Here is a 20,118-nt window from a genome sequence, read left to right as displayed (position 1 = left end):
AAATAACTCTTAACAACTTCATTATATTCCTGATAATTTTTTTTTTTAAAAAACAGGAAATGAGTTGTTTTTACTCATGTAATTACCTCCAAAATGAAAGACACTGCGTCTTTCATAATCTCTATTGCTCTGTGTATTTTCTCCCAGTTTTGCGACATCACTGCTGAGCTGGAGGACTGCTCCATTTTTTTCCATTAAAAACAACACACACACAGTCAGTGCTTCCATGAGGATTGCTGCTTGAATTTTAGAAGTTTAAAAATTTCATTTAAAGATAAAGCTAAAGTAGATAATGTTCTACAGAAGCATGAATGCTTTCAATGGAACAGGGTGAACTGGATTAATCCTTATAAATTACACTGATAAAAATGCAAGCTCTGATATCAAGCTTAGTCTGCATTATATTAGAAGTCTGATTAACAGTTCATTTACTCCCAAGTCATTCACCTTCTATCTACTAGTGTAAATAAATAACCTGATTTGAAGAGCCTCCCTGTCATTTTTTGAGCACAAGCGGGAAATCAGTAACATTACAGAGAAAGGGAAAAAGAATAATGCTCAAATGAAATTCTGCAGCATCTTCAGTCCTTGCAAATTGCATGTAAGAACAATGTCACAGAAATTGGAATAAAAAAAAAAAAAAATAATTACAATTTGTCTCTTCTGCATCGTAGGAAAAGGCAAATAACTTTTAAAAAACCTTTCAGTTACAAACTTCTCCACAAAAGTATACCTATTGCAATAAACATTTTCCCAGAGAACAGAATGATTTGGTTTTCCAGCATTATGAGACTGTCGATCAAGTTCTGTCTTGCGTAAGTGACAGCTGTAGTGGTGTTATCTCTATAGTTGAGTTTCCAGTCACTCGCATGAGTCTCAATTTTAGTAGCTGCTTTTTGTTAAAGACATAGAAGTAAAGTGCATCTTCTTCAGTCAGGGCCAATTTAGAGAAATACTTAAGCATAGGCTTGATTTACACCATATATGTTCCTATTCATGGAAATTACCATCCCTGGTAATTTCTCCCTGACAGTACGTGTCAGAGAGAACACAGCATTATGACGGACTTCTTGCAGTGAGCTGTGAACATCTCTGTATCAGTGAAAAGACACTTGAGATTCTTTTCACAGTTGCTGCTACCATCTGCCTAACCTGGTCTCACTACTGGGTAGTTCATAAAGGACAATATTAGAAGAGTAAGCAGATGTTAAATTTCCAGTTCTTCCAAAAATCTGGTGGGTTAAATAGGTTTCTTCCCTTCCCTCCCTCTCTGTGACTCCTTTCAGAACTTACCGACACAAAGGCTTCAGATTTTGTCTCGTTCAGCTGCAGTGTCAGTTTATTTTGAGTATCGTACACTCCGTATAGTCTCTTAGACCAACTTGGAGGTATTTTATTCTTGTATCTTAGCGAGCTATACAGTGCAAATATCCTTTGTAAATCCAGCACCAGGCAGCTACAGTTGTATACAATGACGCCGAGTTCCTTCATCTGTGAAATTAAAAGTTTGTATCATTAGTGATATTTTGGCTGACAGATCTGTGGAAGCATGCAGCAAGAGTGCCTGAGGGCTATCTTCCAGAAGCGTGCCTGGAGCTCAGCAGTAGTACTGTCAGCTACAAGAACATTCCTAACAATACTCTTTTAAAGGCAAACACATAAACTAAATCTTCAAAGTCAAGAGCAGGCAAAAGCAGTAACAGGGTCTGTATGTTCCGTGCATGTCAAGAGACGCATGTCCTGATGGAATACAACATACCTTCTGGACAGACACAACTTAGGAGTGACACCCATTTGTCCTAGCTACCATTTTTGTTATAGCTGCTGCCCAAGGCTTACTACTCTTGGCTACAGTGGTTGTTATTTATTTATTATTTTAATATTACTTTATTTACAGGAAAAGCATACTTTCTGCTGGATGACGTAGGAGCACACACTGCTACCAGTGAGTTTTGTACCTCAGAAACAATTTGTTTTCTGTGAGTTCTGGAAAAGGTGAAAGAAATGGACTTAAGTTATTTCTTTGCCAGAGAAGGAATATGATGCTCCAGCTTCAAATAAAAGGATGAAAAAACAGGTGTTTAATACTATCAGTAGCTAAATTGACTGTGCTATTAGATCCAGTATGATCCAGTATATAGTATACCCAATTAGGACACAAAAAGGTTGGGTTCTGAATTCCCCCATTGCTATGGTATGGTACTCCAAACTTCTGGGTGTCAGTTTCTTCACATGTAAAAATTGAGAACGTCACTCTTCTCTCATGAAAAGTACTCCGTAAGCATCAACATTCTCACATAAAAAGTATGAAGAAAAATAGCCCAAGTAAATACAGACATAGTACAATTAAATGCTTTAACCTTCTACAGACACAGTCTCACTTCTTCATTTATGTACAGGCATGTCTCCTGGTCATCATAAATCTCAGTTTGGCAGAGATTTCATTAATTGCATATCCCTAGTACTTAAGTTGTTGACAGAATTTCATTTATAAACTTATTGCCTGGCTTCTGTAATCAAAGTGTAACCACATGCACACTCTCTCCCTTCCTTTGCTTTAGAACAGCTCGGGAAAGCTCTGCTGTGGGCACAAATGCTATTGACCTCTCATTATCTGCATTTCACACTAGTTCAGTCATGTCCAAAAATAAAACGAGAAGAAAGCCTGCATGTGTATGTTTGAAAACAATATGTAGGATAAATATTTAAAGGAAACATGCTGATTTTCTGCAAGCAAACTCTCTTGGTAGCATGTCTGAGAAGTCTGTCTGGCATGAGGAGGAAAATAAGGGGAGCACAAACTCTCCAGAATGCTCATCCTTTGACACCAAAAAATCCCCACTGGTTTTATTCCCTTAGACGAACTCTCCGCAGTCGCATGGAGTAGTTTCTGGTAGGAGCGTATCTTTCTGTAAAGCCTGTGGGAACTCTGAACCCCACACTAACGTTATCTCAGAGCTTGCTCCTGCGCAATTCTCCCTGACTGCAGATGAGAACCGCTCTGCAAGAGCGGGCAGAGGAAGGGAAGCGAAGGATAGAACTGAACCTTCAGCTCTCTTTCTATGGTGGGTGAGAGGAAACAACAAATCCCAATACTCCAATGAGAAAGAAACTCGATGGGTGACACCTTCTTTAGGTCCCCGACCTGGAAATACCACATACATAAAAATATACAAAGCTGAGCGATGTCATTCCCAAATATTTACTGAAAAGTTGCAACCAGAGGAATGTTACCTAATATTCTTACTGCCTAAATCAGAATATTCTGCAAGTGTCTTTAATTAATAAAAAATGTGGAATTCCTCCCTTAGCCTGCACAACCTGAAATTTGTGGAGAGTTGGAAAATACAGACGACTTGCTGCACTACAGCCTTTCATATATGGATAAACCAGGAGATTCATTTTTATGATAAATATAAATTACTCCAAGCTATACCCAACATCCTAGTCTATTTGGAATAACATCTTTGATTTTTCCCCTTGGTGCTGGTATCTTTGAGGATGCTCCTGCATTCAGTTCCAGGCTGTCCCTTGTCCTCTATGTGCTATTTGTCTCCAAACATTTTTAACTATATATTATCACTGTTTTCACTGTGTGCTGCCAATACTGTTCTCTTAATTGCCAGGCATGCCATTGCAAAGGACTTACTAATAGTATTCTGTTACACGTATCTGCATAATGTGGTTTAATTGGCTTTTCATGGCCGTTAGTTGATTCTGACATAATTATGTGGTTACAGTTTTTCCTTTCATTTATCAGGCCCATTATTACTATTCCACTTCATCCCTTCCATTAGAAGTAAAGACAAAACAGTGTCCTCACAGCACACCAGAAACTGCCAGGATTGCATCTGCGTGAGCAGCTCTCCTCGGAGCAGGAGTTCTTGGAGCGTGCCCTCTCCCTGTCTGTGAATTAAAGGACTGCCCTTCTGCCTAAGTGCTTCCTCCTGTGCAGAGATAGGGAGGAAGCCTGGGGCTTGAAAAACTAATGGGGTTTTTCAAGTGCAATTTTTACAGATCGACACCTAGCCTGACTATAAAATGAAGCATTAGCCATGCCTTACTGCCAGCCTCTCCCCATGAGCGGATGCGCCCAGGGACCTCAGCCTCGGGTGGCAGCGGGCATCCTCAGGGGCCGAGGTTGCCAGAGGTGCCCTGGCTGCAGCCCTGCCACTCACCCACTCGCAGCAGTTACACTCAAATCCCAGACTGGAACACCGCCATTTCAAGAGATGTATTTACAGTGCAGTAATGAACCCTGGCTTCCCACGGCGTTGCGTCTTGCAGTTGGCTTCTCTGGAGGCAAGCACTGATCAAAGCTTTTCCCGCTTCTGAAGCTGTGGGTAAGAGCTCTCCCCCATGTGGGTTCCCTGGTACACGATACAGACTGGGCTCCTCCTTTCCCTCTCTGGGAAAACACAGTTATCCTCTTTACTCAGCTGCCTGTTTTCATTAAGCTTTTACAAACTTAAGTTCAAATTTCACTGAACATGAAAAGTAGATCCAAAGTTACAGGAAGAGGGCAGACAGCAACTCCGATGCTTATTGTGCAGACCTCATTTTCTTAGGAAACCAGGTTCAATGTCAGCCCGTCACTTCATGACCATCTTGATTTATGTATGTTACATCACTTTGAAATGAAAATAATACAAACAGTGCCCATATGTACGCAGTAAAACCTCAGCCGTCTCCTTTCTTGTAGAAAAGCCCCAGTAAGCTTGGAGACCAAAAAAAATACTCTGTTTCAGAAGCGTCTTCCACACAGAGCCTATTTTTACTCCCATACTCTGAGGTGAGAAGAGACTGCTCGTCTTCCAGTTAATCACAAAGCCCTTCATCCTGCAGCCATTGCAGAGAGTGGGCAGCAGGGATGTGCTAGTGACAGATTTAGTATGAAGTGGTATGTCATCTAGATAAGGGAAAAGACTTTCTTTTCAGTTTGAGAGCTGCTGTTATTACAGGCTTTTTTTTTTTTTTTTAATAGTCTCAGAGGAGAAGCAGAAAAAAAGATTTATATTGAAAGAAGCAAAATCTGAGCATTGCTTCCTGATTTACGGTTACTGAAACTTGCAGCTAAGCATCATCTGCAGTATCTGTTAAGGTAAAATCCGTCAGGACAAGAAGGATTTCTTCATCCTGAGTTTTCAAGAGCAACTCACACAGTAACAAAAACATCACTGAAAAATTGAAGTGAAGAAGATCTCAAGAAATCAAAACCTTAATAAAACTAAGCAGGATAATTCAGAAATGAAAAAAAAGCGTCACAAATCTGATTGTCTCAAGATGGAACTGAAATATTTGGATGTTAAAGTCACAGAGTTGCCTTTGAGTGACGTTTTCAGAGCATGTGCTGAGGGCAGGGGACAGGAATGGTTTTCTGGATAGAGAATTTTGTGTCCTCTCATGAGCAGGTTTCTTTCCCTCATTGTTAAGAACCACCATGAGTGCTCTTCTCAAAGAATGAAAAACATGGGAGCTGGTTTTCCTTATTCCCCATGCCATTTATATTTGTGCAGAGCAATTACTAACGGCTACCAAACCACCATTTGTCTTTCTCGCCAATAAAGGCTTTCTCAAGAAATCGTGGCTTATACCCACTGTACAATGATGCTCTAACTACAGAAATCAGGTAACCTACAAAAAGTAACAAATACGGCCTACCTAGAAAAATACAAATTTTTATGACAAGAGGAAGAATTCCTTACTAGACTGGACAAAGAGCAGGATTCCATAAACATGAATGTCTGCTTATTCTTTTCACTTGTACGTTTGTAGGCATCACATACAAAATTAAAAGAACACAGGCAAAGAACCTAAACAACACAGGTTGTGGACCCATAACACTGTAAGCCTCCTCAACTGAGAAACAATGTTGGCAAAGCTTTTCAAATACATTTGGATGATGGGTTAGACAGGGTGTACGATGCGTCCTTATCCTGCACTGTGCAGACTAGACAGTGTGTTTCACATTTACCTTGAGCTATACTCTAAGAGACAACCCCACTGTGTAGGCAAGGTACTATTTGACCTAGATAAGATGGCACAATCTGGTTCACAGCTTGCAATATCTGACTTGTGGCAAATGTAGTAAGGAGGCTTTAGAAAACTCCTTGTTAATTTCTTTTAAAGAAAAAGTTCTTAGCAATTGCTCACACTCAGGCCTGATCCTGAAAATAATAAGCAGCTTTCCTCAGGCATTAATTGCCGTTTGCCCAAAAGCTCTGGCCATGGGCAGGTGTCGGGCATCCATTGCCTGTGCTAGAGAAATTCTGGATTAAGTACAGGTAGTCTACTGTGCACTAAATTTACTAACTTGACTTTCTATATGCAGGACTGTGTATACATCTGCCACTCGCCTTTGTTTGAAAATGTATTTAATTATCCTTTCAAGCCTGTGATTTTTTTAATGACCAATTTCCAAATGAATGACTGAGCAAAACCAGAATCACAACGGGGTAGAGTAATGGAGTAACAAAAACCATGCTATATCAATTACTAAGGCCTAAAAAGACCTAAGATTTTCCATAGCTTCTAAAGAAAAAAAATATACAATGTATTACTTACCACCTTAGAGCCAACCACAGATATTTACAGTGGTAAACTCATTATTGTTTAATAAAACATGCTCCAATTATTTGGCTAGCCTGCACTCCAAACATACGGTTCCTTTTCACTTGGTTACCATCTTGCCTGACCCCTACTGCAAAACCTCCCTTATGTTTTCATCTAGTATCATTTAATGCTCAGTGGGTATTTTCCAATAATACATAGCATCATCTATGCTGCCTTCTGTGCAGCTATTCTTTACCTCTCACCAAAACCCGCTGAGCAGATATGCGTGCCAGTCCCATGCCAGGCACAGGTAACATCTGAACGGTGGCCTGTGGTGGCAGTGAAGGAGGAGAAGGGCGTTCTGATGGGAGTGACCATCACCAACGGAGAGAGAAAGACAAAGAGATTAGAGAAAGGTAAGTGTTTCTTTATGTAGTATTGATGATGTGACTATTGTAGCAGACTTTGCCACAACAGGATTACAGGTGTAGCACTCATCACGAATTCATTAGGTGTAACAGACCGCATTCAGATGGTCATCATTTTGATGTAAATCAAAAGTGCAACCCAATGCTGAAGAGGCTGAGAAGGCTGCAACGCTGCCTGGCTCTTCCCTCACAAAACCTATGCAGGCATTAGAGTCCATCAAAAGAGCAAAAGCCTGTACCTCAGCTGACACTTCACTAGAAATTGCAACCTACCCTTATGCGTCCTGAGCCAAAATCCTCCCTCTGTGCTTGGCTAGTAATAGAGCGCAGAGGCTTCACAGCTTTGTTATGTTAAAATCAAAAGTAATTCAGTGAAAACCAAATCCAGCACAGCCCTGCTTATGCTCCGAGTTCCACTTTTTCCTTCCATGTTGGTAAGATCATGGGAGCTACTCTACTGTTGGGAAATACTAAATAGAAAAGATTAATACAAATGGTAAAGCACTGTATTCTCATAAAGTTAGTAAAACTCTGTCTAGCTTAAACTGAGAGTGAATAAATGCAAAATTTAAATTAATAGCATCTTTGGATATCAGAAATCATCTCGGGCGCAATAAACGTTCTCACTTGAATTCCCTGTTATTTTGAAAACTGCAAACTGCTTTTGAAGATTACTTAAAGAATTCAAACAGATTAAATTTTGAGATTAACTTTTTCATTTTAACTATTGTTCCTATTTTCTATAGACACTTTTATTGAATAAATGGTATTTTGGAATTCCTAGGTTCAACTCTTAACCAGTCTACAGTGAATCAATTTGTGAGTCTTGCACATGAATCTCTTGTGCCTGGCCTGTGTCCCAGTTGTGTGGGTTTTACACTGCTGTCGTCTAAGGCCAAAGGTTAATTTTCTACCATCTTGGTTTTAAAGGATTTGAAAATAATTGGCACGCAGAATTTCTACTGAACTAGAATAAAAGTCCCTTTCACTTGACATAAAAATGCAGTCTCAACCTGAGCTGGGAACTCGATCCCATCACTCAAAATGGAAAACTGTTGTTCAAGCCGCTGTGCTGGAAATAAATCTGAGCATGTGACCAAGAAGAGGCGATGCATTTGATAGAGTGCACCCAGCATTGGCACCGAATGTGGTATAAAGCCGTGACGTGCTCTCACTAAAAGAAAGGAGGGGACGTAAGTGGACTGACTGTACCCCATTGGAACTGATAAAGTACATTTGAATTGCCATTGCTTGCAGTCCACTGGTCTTTAATTCTCACATTTAGAATGTACATTTGCTAGATTTCGGTCTGTGGTTCTTGCAGAATAAAAGTCCCAAGGAAGTTAGAACTTCATGCATTATTTTTACTTTTATTACCTAATGGCAAAAAGCTGGCACGATAAGGCAGAGGAGATATTTTAGGAGCTGATATTTTTTATGTCCTATTCCTTTTTCTGCTGGTCCACAGGTCAAGAACGCTAAACTGCACAGTGATGCTCTACTAACTTCCACTTCACCTTACATTGAGTAGACAGTCCCACCATTATTTTGCATAGCAGCCTTAAGAAAACCATGCTGAAAAAAATATTAGGTTCAGCATTTAATTTCTGCTAAAAGGTACTGCCACCGAGATGCAAAGCAAGCCGAACACCCAGGCAGAAGGGGGGCTTGTTTTAAAATGGTGTGGTTTAAGAAGAACTTTCTGAGCAAGAGGTAGCAAAGCATCTTCAAAGCAGAAAACCAGAAATCCCCCGTGTCCTTGTCAGATTAGAAAAAAACCCATCCCGATTTTTCTTTTTCAGCCATCTGCTCTATCGATATGGAAAACTCAGCAAAAATAATTATGTTTGTACAAATAATACAAATGCAATTTGTTTAAACCATGGACCACTCTGTGATGATGTTCATGCAGAACCTAACACAGAACTGAGATTGCAAGTTTAGGCTTTCTTACTGCTGTTGATGAAGCTCAGTAACAAACCAAGCCTGACATTGCCGCTTGCCAGAGCAAGCCAGAAGGCGGAACTGAATCAGTTAAAAATTCCTTGCTTATAGAGTCTATCAGCATAATTAATATCACTTGGCATAATCACAGCCTAATTTATCATTTTCAAATGACTTTTCAGTTTACAGTTTCATTACCCCCTCAAAGCAAGCACAAGTGTCTCTTTAGGGGAAAAGCAAGCTTGCAACTGCAAGAAACCATTTTTTCCAGGATCATGTTTGATTTATTTCTTGTTTTACTGCAGGAAATCTAATTAATGTGAATTCTAATTTGATTCTGTTTCTCTTTTGAAACACGTTTTTTGTTCCTTATATCAAAGAAAAGTGCAGGCTGGGAAGAAAAGGACCACGTTGTGCTGGCATCCACCTCACTGCTGGCAAGCTGCATCCCATTTCAGTACTGGTGTCATTCATTTGACATTTGACAATTCACTACCTCAGTGGAACCATAAAAAAATTAAAAGGTGAAGTGAAAGATCCTAGTGACTTCTGGAAAGGCCTGGACTCTCCTTTACCACGCACACACATGCATACATCCCACCGCCTCTTTCCATCTCTCCGGCATTGGAGCCTGTCCTGTCAGCCCTTATCTTGCATCTTCCTCACGCAGCTGGAAATCATAGCACGAGCTCTTAGTATTTGTTCTCATCCTATGTAATGCTGCAAGGGGCAGGCTCCGTACGCCTTCTGCTGTACAACACAGAGAGGAGAGTGCAAAGGACCGACCTCGGAATAAGGGCAATATTTATATCTAAACGCCTCTCTCAAAGTGCACGGTTTCTTTGGGGTTTTCAAGATTCGTGGGCTTCAGGGAAATGCACCAGCACGTAGTTGACTAATTGGATGCATTATTTATAACATTACTGACACACACAGTGGGTTTTCCTTCTGCAAACTGGATAGGGATTGGTGGCAGGCGTGCTGTGCACACAAACTGGGACAATGACATTGCATATGAATTATTGCTGTAAATGTTGAGCCCTGCCAGGCTACCTGATCAGAATTAGAAACCTCTTCTCTGGATGTAAGCAGAGGGCCAAAGGATATAATTAATTTTTGACTGAACCTTGATTAAATTCAGTGTGCAGGACCTTGAGGTAAGCTAGGAATCCAACCACTTTAGATAAATAAAGTAATTTAGTGAAACAGTACACAGGCAGCCCCAGGACAATGGCTAGCCTATACGAAAAGCTGTTTCAGAAATCCATACTTGCTCTGTGTCCTATTCTTCTGAGTAGCCACCTTAGATATTTACGGGGTTTCTGGCTGCTTCAACATGTAAGAAATGCCTCCTGTAAAGATGTGGTCCTGGTATATTCTCCTAGGAAGAAAACTTGGAATTAAATTAACACATCATATTTGCACCTCCTGCCCCTAACAGTAAAATTGAGAACATGCTGATTCATGCTTCCTTAATTCCTTCTTTCTGCTAAAGCACTATGTTGCACATGCAAGTAAAGGTGATTTGGGTCATCTGAAAGGCCTCTTTGTACTTGGTGAAGTACTAGTGTATTCAGCTTAAGTGTCAGCTGGCTGCTACGCTACATGAACAAGTAGTAATAATGCATGCTATGGCTATTTCATCATGAGAAGGAAGAATATTAATCTGTTTATTGCATAAGGTCATGACCTGGGTGTTTTCTCCTATCTCAAATCATGGCAGATGCTGCCCCTGTGGGTGTAAAAACTATTTATCTAAATAATGTGTAACACCCCTTGTGAAAGAAACAGAAATACCGTGTGCCAAAGACATCAGAGACTTAATACACTAATAAAAGTCAGCAAGCTTTTACGTAAGTTAACACTGAACAGCACGAAGAGGAAAAAAACTACATAAAACAAGTGTAAGACAACTTTAACACTTGATGCCCCTTCCATCTGCAATATTGGGTAACAATCACTTTATAGGAAAACAAAAGAAATACCTGAAAAGATACCTGAAAAAATGTTATTCCACTTCAGCATTAACACTAACTTCCACTCTTAAAACTAAAAGATCAAATTTATTTCTCACAATTTCTGTTTAACTGAGTTGTTACAGCACATGCAGAGTTGAAGGTAATAAAATGTAGCCACAAAGATGATAAAAGATGTTTTCAACATATTACCTTAATAAGCAGAGCATACATCATGAAACTGTAGTTTATTGCGTATATATATGGTATATGTAGGTTCTGTACCTATGCAGATCTTCATACAAAATGACGTGCTACCCAATCACAGAAATCTACTGTACCATTACATTTGAAAAAAATGCCTGATAAGTCGTTATATTGATTAAATTCCTTTGATATAATTCCTCTAACCAACAGAGGAATCCTCATGACTTCTGCAATTTTCTGAAGATACATCTCACGTTTCTGTTTGTGTGCGCTGCCTCCAGCAATGATCAATAGTTGAGCAGTTCCACACAAACACCAACGATTTCACTCTTTTGGTGGCTGCCGTTCACTTCACGAAGTTAAGAAAGGTGACTGCATGATGACTTACAAACTAGGCCTTGATGCTTATGACAACAATATCAAAGTCTGAGAAGGTTTAGCGATGCCATTAATTTTGCACATTCATATGGAAGGAATGCTTTTTCAGAATCTGTTTTTTTTCTGCTTGATGACTTATGGATTTAGAAAGATGAGATTTTATACCGAACTGCAAAACTACTATTCTTTTCATAGAATGACTGAAATGATTGTCCTTCCTTGCCCTGACTCATCGAGATTTATGGTACTGCATTTCAGCCTGACTTACTGTGTGCCTTTTTCACAGGACAATAATAAATCCAGTTTTCCATGAAAGCATTCCACTGTTAAAGTGGGAGGCAACTGGGCTGCCGCATTTGGGAACCTTTGGAGTTCAGGCAGTTCTGAATGAAGATATTTATCTAGATGGGAACTATCATCTGTGCAATATCAAAGTGTGTGTGCGTGGGTGGAACCACATATTGGGAATACGCTTTCATTACTATTTTAATGTTGTTATTTTAATTGTTTAGTTGAACAAGACTGATCTGATGGGGTATGCTAATAACTAAATCCCTCTGAGAGGAATCTGCCTCCATTCATTAACATCACTGACCAAGATTAGTTGCCAGCAAGTTCTGGTGGGAGATGACAGAACAGACTGTGGTGCATTAGCACCCCCTCAGAGATTCAGTTGGCTTTTAATGAACAAGTTCTCTTTCAGTGCAACATAAATCACATTTTTGGCAAAGTGATGTATTGACTGCCTTTCTTACACCCACGTAAGTTTACTGGTTATTTAAGACTCTACCACCAGCTGTTGAGCCAGATGCCGGAACCCCTGGATCAGAGTGTATGGCCTGTATTGTTATCTAGGACAAACAAAATGACTGTAAAAGGCCACACTGGTCTTAAGAGCTCTGACTCTACAGGAATCCCAATCCCTTAGCTGCCAGACTCTAGCAGCAGCTTCCTATGAGCCAGCTCTGGCGCAGACGTGCGGCACAAACACTTTTGCCCCAGCCATGCAGTCTGGCTTGGACTTGAGAGCAGCGGTGGGCAGGACAGAGAGGTGCAAGCAGGTCAAGTTCTGCTGCTCCCACTTTGTGCAGGCTGTCTGCAAGCCAGCTCCAGCAAAGAAGCCATAAAACCATTCTAGTGCAGCACCTACATTAATACACATTGCTGTCTCAGCATGTCTTACTATTTCAGGATTTCTTAATGAATGTAACACAAATGAAACTACAGGACTTGTACTTGTAAGCGCACTTGGTTGAAGGATGTTTAAATTCAGATCAAGCTGTTCTGGTTTACTGATGACTGCAGACAGGCCTTATAGAGGTGTGCCTGGAAACAATTCTCATCCCTGTGACCAATGCCATTGATTTTTTTATTTTTTTATTTTTTTTTAAGGCACTTGCCCAGTGCACTATTTCTGCTGCAGTTTCTGGCAGATCCTCCCAAAGGTTTTTTTCAAATTTCAATAGCTTAATTCTGAGGCTACTGAGTCTTATCTCTAAGCCATGGAATCACACGAGCACGCGTCACCAGTGCTGTCTGTTCACCACACTGCCTGCCTGTTTGCTTCAAGATAGCAGGAGTGGTCTTTAAAGCTGCCTCTAGTTTTGCACACACTTGTATGGATGATTTTCTATCTTCCATGTGCTGGTGTGCCGCGTGTGTTTACCACCAAATTCCTGCATGCCTCCAGTTCCCTAAACACTTCTAGAACCCATCCAAAGCTCTCGAGTCTGATAATCCTAATGCACTCATATTATCTGTCAAGTATCTGAAGGATCATTCATAAACCAGAACCAGACACACTCTCTTTGCAACATCTTCTGTGACTCTTAATTACTTTAAGATGTATTGATGGTATGGCAAGTATTAAAGAGCAAGCAAATGATTACGAGGTTAGTTTTACTGGAGAAAGAACTGTCTCTTTTCCTTTGCATTGTGGAGATCCAACTATCTGAACATCCCATGCTGTTTTGGAAAAAAGTGATTTATCTGTTCAAACTGAATATGCCACCATTTTGCACTGCAGGTGTACTATTTATTGATTTACAATTTATTATTAATTACTCCAATGGTAGGTAAACCTGTTCTACAGAACTTTCACAGCAAGTAAAAAAAAAAAAATAAGAAAAAAGATAAGTAATTTCAGAGGTCAGAGACAGAGTAATGAGCATACTCCTACAGTCAAAGAGATCAAATAAAAACATGCAGCAAGCTGTATTTTGCCCTCCCTTACACTAAATACAGACACATAATGCGGATGATGCATGCGAGAATGGAGCACAACAGTGGGAGCAGTAGGATAAACGGGAACAGATTCCTAGCACCTCGCAGCTGGGAAGCAGCTCTGCATCTAGAGGAACTAGCCCAGCTGGGGAAGCATGCGAAGTCTTTTTGGCTCCAAGTGCAAGGTGTATATAGAGAGCCCCATGCTGTTCCAAATCACTAGATCACAAAAGCAGTAGCCTGCAGGAGCAAGGAAGATCCAAGAGCACTACCAGGCCCTAACAGAAGTACATGCAGAACACAAGTGTAGCAGCCAAATTACCCATGTTCCTGTCCAGCTTCACCCAGCCCTCTCTTAGCAGTGCACAGCAATGCTAGCAAGAGACAAACTGCCCATTTCTTCACTGAGATTCATCTGTAAATACTGCATGGTCAGATAATAAATTTCAAACAGAGTAAGCCTAACGGGAAATGCTGACTGTCCTGATTTGCTGGACATAACAGAGAAAAAGTGGCCTGTCTAGTTAAAGAATAGAACAAAACATCAGACTTCCAAAGATACAAACTTCACACCATGATAAATGCATACTGCGAGTTCTGCACATTTCCAAGAGCAACGTATCTTCCCCCCACCTGCCCCTCAAAAAAAAAAAAAAGAGGAAAGAAAGAGAAAAGCTGCTATTTTTAATATCTTGGAGAAAGGTAACAGTCATTAAACTGCTCTAGATTTGGTCAGATGGAGACCCTGCCCAAAAGCTCTTAGTGGAAATAATAAACATATTTTCAGCCTGCCTATTGAAGGACAAGCTGTAATAGCATCACAGCAGAGTTTTGACAATCCAGCTAGCTTTCTATGCAACAAGAAATAAAAACGCGAGAAAGGTATTTAATTACTAATACAGCTCTGTAATATCTACTTAGATCTGTTTTCTTTACATCTTGACTCATTCACCTATGTTTAAAGATCTGGGCTGTGCTTTTATTTTACCTTTATAACATTAGCTAGTTCTGGAAATAATCCCATTGAAATAAATCAGATGAGCAGCACAAGTATTTTAAAGGATTAGATCACATGGCAAACAATATATCACAACTTTTTAGAAGCTGACATTCTCTCTCATATATGAGATATTCAACACAGAAATATGAATTTAGATAGAATATACTGGTATTATGTTGTGTGTACTTTCAGGCTAACATTTACCCATCTGAGCTTGATTGAACCTTGGTGGATGATGAAGTTGAAAGAGCCTTGTTTCATGTTATAGGACACTTGAGACTGTGCTCAATTTACTAATAGCGATGTGATATTGAACACCACTGGGACAGTAAGAAAATTAAGCAAATTATTAGAAGATGATGGTAAGAATTGGCAATGGTCTAAAGCGCACATTAGGGACATAACTGTAGTTCATGCTAGAAGAACATTATATCAAATGGAAACTCTCTAATATAACTTGTGCTTGAGTGAAAAGATGTAATTCCACTGTCAGACAAAGTATCTTATCTCAAAAGGACCAGATGCACCATTACATAACTTCAAGAGACTCATTTAGATAAAAGTTCAAAAAAATGACTGACTGATTCTAGCGTGCTTTTTGCTCTATGCAGTTCTGTCAAGATAGGATGCAACTGCCATTAACAGAAACTGCAAATGTGCAGATCCTGTCTCAGTGATCAGTCTTGGCTCCACGATAGCAGGATTTTGGGGAGACTGGAAACAAATAAGATCATCGTGATGTAATTTGAGGTATATAGAAGTCCAGTATTTATTACATATTGGTTTTATGGGAGGACAATTTTGATCACACAAATAAATAGAAACTACAGTTTTCAAGGATATACTTTGAGGAAATGATCACTTCGCTTTCCCTGAGAGAGATACATAAGGAGAAGCGTGGGCTGCATTTGCTCCTGGCAGTGTTCCAGAGCTTCCTGAATTTTGGGAAAACTTTTGATTTGGATCTGAACCCCCAGAAATGGAGACCAAAAGAAGAAGGAATAATCGTAGAATAAATTTTGTCACTCCCTAAGTGTTGCCTTTGAGTTGTGACTCTTGCACATGAGTCTCCTCAATATAACTGGGATGAAAATTCTGAGTAAAGAACCACATGGATTGCTTCTAACTGATTTTACCACCCAGAAGCAATCAAAGGGTTGCTCCTCCAATATTCCCACAATCTAAAATTGCCCCAAAACTGCCATTTTAGATGTGGCTCTCAGTAGCTGAGATACCATATTCATCTCCCAACTTTTGTCATCTCAGAGTAGGAAGAAAAAGAGGTTAGGCTTTATCGATCTATTTGTCACAGTAGACAAAAGGAGGGGAAGGTAGTAGAGAAGAACTGTAACTGCTGCTTTTGTCTCCTTTCTTCTTGTTATAAGGAGAGCCTGAACAACTAAACTGAAACCCCCAGGATCTCTCAGTCCAGTTTTGTCCTGTCTCTGGTGGTAACAGGGAAGACATGCAGCAACATTTCAAGTGCTCCTGCAGCCACCCTGCTGCAAACCTTCTATAGCTGAGTCCAAAAAACTAATTCAAACTAAATGAAACAAAATATTGGCTTGTCACTTTTTACTTAAAATTGACACACAAAAAAAGCATATCTCCTTTGACCTGCTGTTGGTTTTTTGTGTGTGTGTTCTCCCCCCTCCCCCCATTTTTTTCTCTAATAACTGAGTAGTTAATTTCAGAAAATTCAGAATCCAATATACTTTCACTGTAAGTATGCGCTAGATTATTCATGTTTATCATAAAAAGCATGACTTTGCTTATCTACTGTATCTACAGATGCTTAATAAACCTTTTTCGAATAATGAATACTCACAGCTCTCTTAACATCTCACACAGCTAATCTGACTGTTGATTCAACTGAATCATTAACAGAATAAATGAATTGGGCAACTTATTTCTCATTCTTCAAATGTAGTTGATAATTCATAATTGCTACAACTTTCATGTACTGTAGGAGTCAATTCTAAAAAGACATGAGTACGTTTTACATTACAATAAAAAAGTAGTCTATAGAGGGTTTCTCATTCACGCGCTGTCACATATCTTACCGTCTTTAGTATTTTGGCCCTCCTGTATATTTATTTAACATCTTAGGTGCATCAAGCAAAAACCTAACTCCTCAGATAAAACAGGTCACTGTTTCCAACCTGATAAACAGTGTTGGGACAGTTTATCTAATTTTCTAATTACCTTAAATTATGCAGATAAAATCAGCAGTTTCTAGCTTATAACCACAAGAGACTAAGAGAAGGATGGAAAAGAAACTGCCTGAAAAGGAAATACTGTTGTTTAATAGTCCTGTCAGATACCCAGCTGTCACACTTGGAGCTTTAGAAGTGCTCCAAGGCACTGCTGAGAGGCAGCAAGAGCAAATCATCTCAACAGAGATGATTAGATAAACTTCTGCTATTCAAAACACTGCCCGAACTCATTTCATGAAAGAAGCAAGGTCAAAAAGTGTTACTGCTAACATGAAGCCCATTTTACCAAGAATTAATGTGTCTTCACAAATAAATACACAGATGAAGACATCAGGTATTATTTTTCCAGTCCTCCTTCTGATGCATTTTTAAGATGAAGGGAAATCAAATGCCTTTCTGAAGTCTTTGTATTGGTGACACAAATCACACAAAGAATCCAAGAGAGACATAAAATAAGTGGGAAAATGAGAGCAAGTTCATATGGTTGTTTTTTTGTCCTTAAAAGAATTTACATTTTACAGCTTGGTTGGGTTTTTTGTCCTTAAAAAAAATTATATCTTACAGCCATTCAGCTTAAACTGGTCTGAACTTAAAACAATCAGAAGAATGAACAATCCAGAGAATGCATGCACTTAAGAGGCATCTTAAAATGAAAAATCCTCTTGCTAGCAGTTTTTGCACAGCTAACTAAGCGATAAAATCATGGGTCTGGTTAGGAACTTTTCCTCAACATCACCTGAGCCAAAGTTTAAGTAGGGCTTTTTGAGATGTTTTTAAGATGTCACAGGCAAGATAGACTAAATGACTACTTGCAGTGGATCTGGATATTGGGGTTTGCTTAAGAACCAACGAGACAAGAGCTTTTGCAACTACTTGATTATCTTTCGTACTTTTCATCCATACCTTCCATCCCGGCAGGAAGGTGGCTGCTGGCCCAGGATGCTTGGGCAAAAAGTTGGGTCCATTGTTGCCGCATGGCTGCTCACTGTTACTTGTCTGAGGCATCTCCAGACAGTGTCCCTGGTGCATTTCCTGACTTCCATCTCCTCACAGCTCCCATATCTCCAAGATCTCCCCCATTTCCAGGATCCTTCCTCCAGCCAGAAACTTCACATTCTTCTTTTCAGGCCCCCCTTTTTTTTTTTTCCAAGACCACTTCTTTCCACACCCCTTATTTTCTGGCATACCAAGACTCACTCTTCCCCCAGTCTAAACAGTTTCCATGCATAAGCACAAGGTGCAAGCCACCTCCTAACTGGTGGTTCTGTCTCATGTCTCTTCAGTAAGTGGAAGACTGGACATGACACTTCCCTTTAGTTCAGGTATTTACAGTCAGACTGTACCAATTACAGGGAGCAAGCAGCACACTTGAGAGCCCGAATGTTCAAATTTGGACACTAACCCCACACGTGCACCTAGCTACCTGCTACCTGCTAGCATTCATTATTTAAGCTATTTTTTTTGCTTACTAGAGTATTTAACATTAGCTTGGTTCCACTTCCACTGAAGACAATCGGATTAATTTTATGTGTTTCAATAATTTTCAATAATAGAATTTTTCAAGGGCTGATTATTTGTTGCACATAACTATATTTTTCTAAATCGGTTTAACTAATCCATTACAGTTGTTTGCCCACTGGATTTAATTATTCATGTGTGAATAAAACTTTTCCAAAAATATTTTTAGCATAAAGAGCTCTAGAAGTGTTTCTTGAGCTGATTAAAGGTTCTGTCTGTACTATACACCTCACATTTTTTGAGAGAATTAAAGAGCTAAATGCATTTTCAAGCTTTGCTGGAATTATTGGAGGGAGTCATGGAACAAAAGAAATATATGACACTTTTTGTTAGCTCTTGCTCTGCACTAATATTATGGATTATAACAATTTTTATATAACCAATTTGATTTAAGTACATGAATAAGCTACTTGATCAAGCAAATAGGAATTAGAATACAGCACCATGCCCATCTCAATTGTTATTAGTTCAAACCACAGGCAAAAATTAATCAGTATATGTACCTAATTTCATGCACGTTTGAATGAATCCTTTTTCAGGCAAACATTTTAACATAGACGCACATATTTTGCTGAATAAAACCAGACAGGAACACGTTATCTTAAATATATACTTAAGTAGTTTGCACAGCTATGGCCCAACGACATTGCTTGGCTTGTTTGATGTTTACAAAACAAAATTCTTAGTAGGTGAGAGCCTGGGAACTCTGGGGAAATACTTTATCAATTGCATCCATTACCAAATGTACATCAGTGAAGTGTAAGTTGTATAGCTGATCACATAGATTTCTTATACAAAATAAAAAGTTCAAAATGTGTTTTAAAATTTTATCTTCATCATTTTCCTCTTCTAGTACCACCCCTCGCCCCAGCCCCCAAATCATAGTCAGAATGCCACCACAAAGAACAAGAGACTAACTCTCCAGAAGTCTTTCATCAAACTGGTAAACCTGAAAGACTTGTTGATACAGTTTTTGCACCATTTTATCAGTTTACAAAAATATACCATAAAGAAACTAGATTGGTAGAAAGAATATTTCACTGATAAAATTTTACATGGCTTACTACATATAAGAAAGTGGTACCTGTCTAAGAAAGTGGTAAAACCTTGGCTCTTCAGAACCTGGAATTTTCAACAGGCTATGTGATTGGGCAATATTTGCCATATATTGATAACAACAGAAAAAAGATGCATCCCTGAAACAAAATTTAGATGCGTACGAAGAAAAGAACAAAATATTTCACTATGAATGAATAAACCATCTAATCTTTGTAAAATCTTTTTTTTTTTTTTCAGGGAGTCTAAACAGTACTTTTCATTTGCCTGTGGGGTTTGATTTCAGACTGAAGCAGATTGGTAGCATAGATGACTTCAGCCAAAATTATTAGAGTTTTGTAAAACTTGCAAACCACCCCAAACATGGTTTCACTTGAAAAGTAATGATCAAACTTGGTAATAGTCTGCTGTCAGCCTTGCCCATAATTTCAAGGCTGAGACTCTGGCAAGTATTAAAACTTTGACAGTGAAGGCACAAGGATATATGCAACTTTAAAGGTTATTCCCTAAGCAATATATGCAGCATACAAAAATCTCTCCCTGATGTAGAAAATTTACTTTTAAAGGAAATACTAGTATTGCTTCTTGCCAGTGCTGGGAAATCAAGAAAATGGCAACAAAACTCAGTAACCCTCACAAGA

At 39.3% G+C, this 20,118-nt stretch overlaps 1 protein-coding gene across 1 annotated transcript in view; it reads right to left on the bottom strand.

Annotated features, from left to right (window-relative positions):
• The window catches only part of PLD5 (phospholipase D family member 5), a 181,557-nt gene that overhangs the window by 13,937 nt on the left and 147,502 nt on the right, over window positions 1-20,118 (bottom strand). Inside the window, 1 exon segment of the mRNA XM_054197300.1 lies at window positions 1,294-1,491. Coding sequence (XP_054053275.1) covers window positions 1,294-1,491 — 198 coding nt within the window.

The sequence above is a fragment of the Rissa tridactyla genome, chromosome 3 (assembly GCF_028500815.1).
Source record: "Rissa tridactyla isolate bRisTri1 chromosome 3, bRisTri1.patW.cur.20221130, whole genome shotgun sequence".
Lineage (NCBI taxonomy): Eukaryota > Metazoa > Chordata > Aves > Charadriiformes > Laridae > Rissa > Rissa tridactyla.
Note: the sequence above shows the minus strand (reverse complement) of the source record. Positions and strands in the feature narration are given on the sequence as shown.